The 5,530-nt window shown below is 67.3% G+C and overlaps 1 protein-coding gene across 1 annotated transcript; it reads left to right on the top strand.

Annotated features, from left to right (window-relative positions):
• Nucleotides 1–1,200: 1,200 nt before the first annotated feature.
• On the top strand, nucleotides 1,201–2,533 carry DIO3 (iodothyronine deiodinase 3). The gene has a single exon (XM_004600025.4). The coding sequence runs from the start codon at nucleotides 1,243–1,245 to the stop codon at nucleotides 2,152–2,154; it is 912 nt and encodes a 303-aa protein (XP_004600082.2). The 5' UTR covers nucleotides 1,201–1,242; the 3' UTR covers nucleotides 2,155–2,533.
• The last annotated feature ends 2,997 nt before the right edge of the window (nucleotides 2,534–5,530 follow it).

Raw genomic sequence — 5,530 nt, 5'->3', positions numbered from 1 at the left:
GTCGGGCCGCCGCACTCCGGGTCCACGAAGGTGGCTCAGTCCGGACGCTCCAGTCTCGACGTTCCCGGGGGCAGAGAGCAACGTCCGGGGACGAACGGGACGGGTGCGCCCGGCGGCCGGGGCTGCGCCTGGAGAGGCTAACAGCAAGAGGGGAGCGCTCCGGCGTTCAGGCAACAGCTACCCCTAGTGGGAGAGCCGCCTGGGGCCGGCGCCGCCCCGCGCCCGCCACCCCGCGCCCGCAATGCCCAGCGCCCGGGGCTCTCCCGAGTCGGCGTGGGGCGCAGCTCCAGTGCCGCCTGCGCCCCGGTCCTCCCCGGTTCCGGTGCAGGGGGGCTCCCCCGACCACGGACCCTGCCCTCCGCACCTCCCAGCCGGGCCCCGGCGGCCACTGACCCGGGAACCACGGGTGCCCAGCGGGAACGCGATGGGACGGGGCGGGCGCGGCCGGCGCTGCGCGAGCTTGGGCTGCGCACGACAGCCACGGGCAGCGGCGGGGGGCGCGGAGCGCGGTGTGCGTGGCGGGGCGGTGCGGGGGGCGGCCGTGTGCGAGGCGCGAGTGTGAGCGCGCGCGAGGGAGGCGGGCGGGCGGGCTCCGGCAGTCGAGCAGCGCCCGCGGGCGAGCCAGGAGGGCGGCGGGAACCCAAAGTTGCCTCCTGGCGGGCCCGCGTCCTTTGAGGAGCAGGGGCCGGGACCACCGGAACGGCGGCCGTGGAGCCGGACTCCCGCGGCACCTGGGCAGCGGCCCCGCACAAGCGGCGGCGGCGACGTGGGCGGCGTTGGCGGCGGCGCGCGGGAAGCGAACCGGAGCTCCGGCGCAGCGCGGCGGCCGCCTGCGAACTCGACTCAGGTGCGCGGCGAGAGGGGCGTGCGGGCTGGGGCCAAGCCTTGAGGCCCTTGGAGACCCAGGCGGCGCGCGCTGCTCCTCGTGCTGGAGGAAGGACCGCCGCGGCGGTGCCTGGTCCCCCTGTCCCGCTGCAGGTCCTGGGCGGCGGTGGCGGAGCCGAGTCCCCTGTCCCGAGTGCTTGCTGCGGGGCCCAGCCTGTCTCCAGCCAGCCTTTGTCCGGACCGCCCCGCCCTCCACCCGCTTGCGCCCCCCCACCCAGCCACGGTTCCTAGGGCATTGGCCACGCCGCTGGGTGATCCCTCCGGGCTCAAGTTGCAAGGGGGCGGGCCTGGGCCGGAGGCGGAGTCTCCCACCAATCGAAGGCTATAAATCGAGCTTCCCGCCCCGCCGAAACCCAGATGCCTCGCCAGACCGCCTCGCGGTTGGTGGTCGGGGAGGGTGGCAGGTCCCCGGGAGCTTCGGGGCCCGCAGCCACCATGCTCCGCTCCCTGCTGCTTCACTCCCTGCGGCTCTGCGCGCAGACGGCCTCGTGCCTCGTGCTCTTCCCGCGCTTTCTCGGCACAGCCTTCATGCTCTGGCTGCTCGACTTCCTGTGCATCCGCAAGCACGTCCTGGGCCGCCGCCGCGAGGAGCCCGAGCCCGAGGTGGAGCTCAACAGCGACGGCGAGGAGGTGTCCCCCGACGACCCACCCATCTGCGTGTCCGACGACAACCGCCTGTGCACCCTGGCGTCGCTCCGGGCAGTGTGGCACGGCCAGAAGTTGGATTTCTTCAAGCAGGCGCACGAGGGTGGTCCGGCGCCCAACTCCGAGGTAGTCCTGCCCGACGGTTTCCAGAGCCAACGTATCCTCGACTATGCGCAGGGCGCTCGGCCGCTGGTGCTCAATTTCGGCAGCTGCACCTGACCCCCATTCATGGCGCGCATGAGCGCCTTCCAGCGATTGGTCACCAAGTACCAGCGCGACGTCGACTTCCTCATCATCTACATCGAGGAGGCACACCCCTCGGATGGCTGGGTCACCACGGACTCGCCCTACGTCATCCCGCAGCACCGCAGCCTGGAGGACCGGGTCAGGGCAGCCCGTGTGCTGCAGCAAGGCGCGCCCGGCTGTGCCCTGGTGTTGGACACCATGGCCAACTCCAGCAGCTCGGCCTATGGTGCTTACTTTGAGCGCCTCTATGTCATCCAAAACGGCACCATCATGTACCAGGGCGGTCGCGGCCCTGACGGCTACCAGGTCTCGGAGCTGCGTACCTGGCTAGAGCGCTACGACCAGCAGCTGCATGGCGCGCGGCCACGCCGGCAGTAACTGGCCCCGGGGGATATTGACGGGACTTGGAAGGCTGGGCCTTCGAGCCTTCAAGGCCCACGTGCAGGTACCCAAGGAATCCCAGCTTGGTGAGAGGCCTGGCGCTGCGGATGGGCGGAGACTGCGCCCTCAGCCGGGGGAAGCTCTGCCTCTGGGGCCTGCCTGACTTGCTGGAGCACCCCCCCTCCCCGCGGGGAGCGCACGTCGCGTTATCCCTGCGGCTTTGCCCTCCTTGCCGGCATGGCCTCGGATCAGCGCGGTGGCTCCGCGCGGCTCGCAGCGCACAGATCTTGCTCACGCCCGCGCGAGCTTTGCGCGCAGCTGGGTTCCAGCGGCACGCGCCTTAGTTGCCTGGCACCCACCTGTCGCTCGCAGAGAAGGGGAGCCCGCTGCTTTTGTGTCTGTTTCCTGTTCGCGACTGGGGGAGAGGGAGGGGTGGGCGGGGCGGTGTCCCCACTCGCTTTGGGTGAGCAAGAGCCCCACTGCTGATGACGAGCCGCCTCTAACTGGTCGCGGCCACGAGCCGGTTCTGAACCGCAGCGGTGCTTTGAGCAGCGCCTGAAGGAGACCGGGAGAGCGCCCTGGGTTTCCGTGAGGAGACCACCATAAATGGGGCGGGGAGGGAGTGAGGGGCGGGAGGGATGGCTGTGCTGCGGGATCAGCCAGGGGAGATGGCTCCCTGGCGCCCTGAGGGAGCAAGAGGCTGGGACTCGCGGGGCGGGGGTGGAGCGGGCTTTGGGTGGGCGTTGCCGAGGAACCGAGTTGGGGGCGGAACTGAGCCTGGGGCCCCAGGTGCGGGGACTCCCAGGCAGAGCTGCAGGTTTCTGGCCGGAGGCCGAGGGTCTCAGGATGAAAGGCCCCTTGCTGAGCTTTGGGACGTCCATCTCTGTGTAGAAACTTGTCTGGGGGCTACAACAATAAAGGCTCGGAGTCAATTGTCCAGCGGCTGCCTGCAGCCCCTTCGTTTCCCTCCCCTCCCAATCAAATCCAAGTCTGCTACGCGCGCCACAACGTGACCGGGGTTAACGCTGCGCGAGCGGACGGGCGCCTAAACTGGCAGGGGCACGGAACTTGGATGAAGTGGGAAGGGCTGGGCGGCGGCGCCAGGGGCGCCCAAACTGGCGCACTCGCATCCCTCCCTCCCCCACCACCACGCCGCGGGAAGTTCGGGGGTGGGAAAAGACACAGAAGCCCCGCCCCACGAGTCCCGGAGGGAGGCAGCGAAACGGAGCCCTTCCCTGGCACCTCGCGCGCGCCCACACACTAGCTCATAGGCATCAACTTCGCTGGGGCATCGATCTGGCTGTGCGGAGTGGAAAGGGCAAGGGGGCTTTGGTCGTGACGCCTTGGCGCGCCTGGCTCCTTCCTCACCCTCTTCCCGCACCTGCCTGGCTGCTAAGGCCCCGGGGAGATGCGACCGACGAAGTGCGCCACGCGCAGGCTCCCTCACTGCAGACGGAGTTCCTACTGCTTAGCTGGGAGTAACTGTAGGGTGCGCCTCCCTTGCCCGGGATACCCCTTTTCTTTCCAAGTCCTCCTCCAGGTCCACAAACCAGCACCACCACCCAGCTTGCTCGAGGCCGAGAATCGGGGAAGGGGGCAGGGTGAGGAGAGAGAGACCACAAAGAGGGGGCTGATTCGGGGCACCTGGCACTCGTCCCAGCCTTTAGTCCTAGCGCTAATCCCGCGCGGTCCGCTCACTCGCTGTCCGGGACGACAGTGACGGTACCTCCCTTCGCCACAGACACCTGGTACGGAGATGAAGAGGAAGGACTTCGGGGGCCCGCAGGGCATGGGTCGAGGCTCCTGGGACTGTGTCCGCCCAGCTGGCGGGACCGCCGGGTGACCAGAGCGGCGGGGGCAGGGTGGGCGCGCGCCCTGCAGGAGCGCTCAAGCTCCCTGAGGCGAGGCGGAAGTGGGGCGGTGGTTTAGCCGGTTTGGACCGGGGTTCTGCACCCAACTCCCGTGCTGCTCCCGCTGCAGAACTTTTTGGAATGGACACGCTAAACTGACAGATGGGGAGTCCCTATAAAAGTCCGAACGTTGAAAAATAACAACAAAAAAATTGTCACCTGTGGTTTTTCTCCACGCCTGCGCCCTGTTCGCTGCGTCTCGTCCCTAAGCCCCCGGAGAAACTCGGAGAAAAACGGCGTCTACGCCCGAGGGGGCGCGCCCTGAGCTGCCCGCGGCCGGCCGGCTCCAGACCGGGGTGGGGTGAATTAATAGGCTCGGCAGAGCAGGGGAGCGCCGCGGGGAGAGGCAGAGTGGGTTCCTGCTGCTCCAGAACCCGTGCGCGCTTAGGGGTGTCGGCAAGCGCAACCAGCCTCTACTCCCACAGAGCCCACGCACCCCTGGGCTCCTTGGGCTCCCTGGGCCCAAACTGGCTCAACGCAGCAGCGCAGGGACCCGCGGTTCCGAAGCCGTCCCAGAAGATCAAGGTGTCTCCCTCACCCCCTCCCTCTCAGCCTTCTCTCCCTGCCTCATTCCTCGCAGCGCCTGCCGGGATAACCTGAGGGCAGGGCTTTGGCGCTCCCCACCTGGTCTCCCGCACATTTTAAAACAGCAGTGGAGTGAGGCTTCTGCAGCCCACAAGTGCCTTGTCCCAAGAAACCTTGCGTGGGCCACGCGGCCTTGTCAGGTGCGCTGCACCGGGGATCCAGGGCTGGGCCCCAGCTGCTGGTGCGGCTTCCCCGGCCCTCCAGGGGCCAACCAGGCAGAGGAAGCTCCCGGGTTAGAGACCTGCGTGCAGTCACAGGTGTCTGTTTTGCAACATTTTGCTGAACTGCTTTTCAGAAAGTCTGTTTGATTGTCGTTGTTGTTGTTGCTTTCTCTTGGTCACTTTTAAGTAAGTGAGAGGCATGAAGGTTGTCCCCCAATCCCTTCTCCATAGCAGCTTGTGAATACACAGGAACACAGAAGGGGCAGGCCTGCCTCAGAGCTGGAGCCTCCGGCCTGATGACCCAGGACCCAGCCCTGCAAGGAGCCAGCCTTGCCCAGCAAGTCCTGCCACCGAGTGAGACCCCAACACCACCCCGCCCTGCTGCCGAGTGAGACCCCAACACCACCAATGTGCCACCAAGTGAGACCCCAACACCACCCCACCCTGCAGCCAAGTGAGACCCCAACACCACCCCGCCCTGCCGCTGAGACCCCGACACCACCAATGTGCCCTCTCTGAAGTTTTGGGCTTAGTCATTCTCTTGTGAGCGAGTGTGCATATGTGTGGGTACTGTGTGGGTCAGTGTGTGCACGGTGGTGCCCTGACTGGGTCAGTGTGTGTGCTGGCATGTTGCCCGAATATGTGCCAGTGTGCGTGTGTATAACAGTGTGCATGCATGTGTCCATGTGTGCCAGGTGGCTGGTGTGTAACTGTCTC

The sequence above is a fragment of the Ochotona princeps genome, chromosome 26 (assembly GCF_030435755.1).
Source record: "Ochotona princeps isolate mOchPri1 chromosome 26, mOchPri1.hap1, whole genome shotgun sequence".
Taxonomy (NCBI): domain Eukaryota; kingdom Metazoa; phylum Chordata; class Mammalia; order Lagomorpha; family Ochotonidae; genus Ochotona; species Ochotona princeps.
The sequence above is the reverse complement of the archived record's forward strand: the minus strand, read 5'-3'. Positions and strand labels throughout refer to the sequence as shown.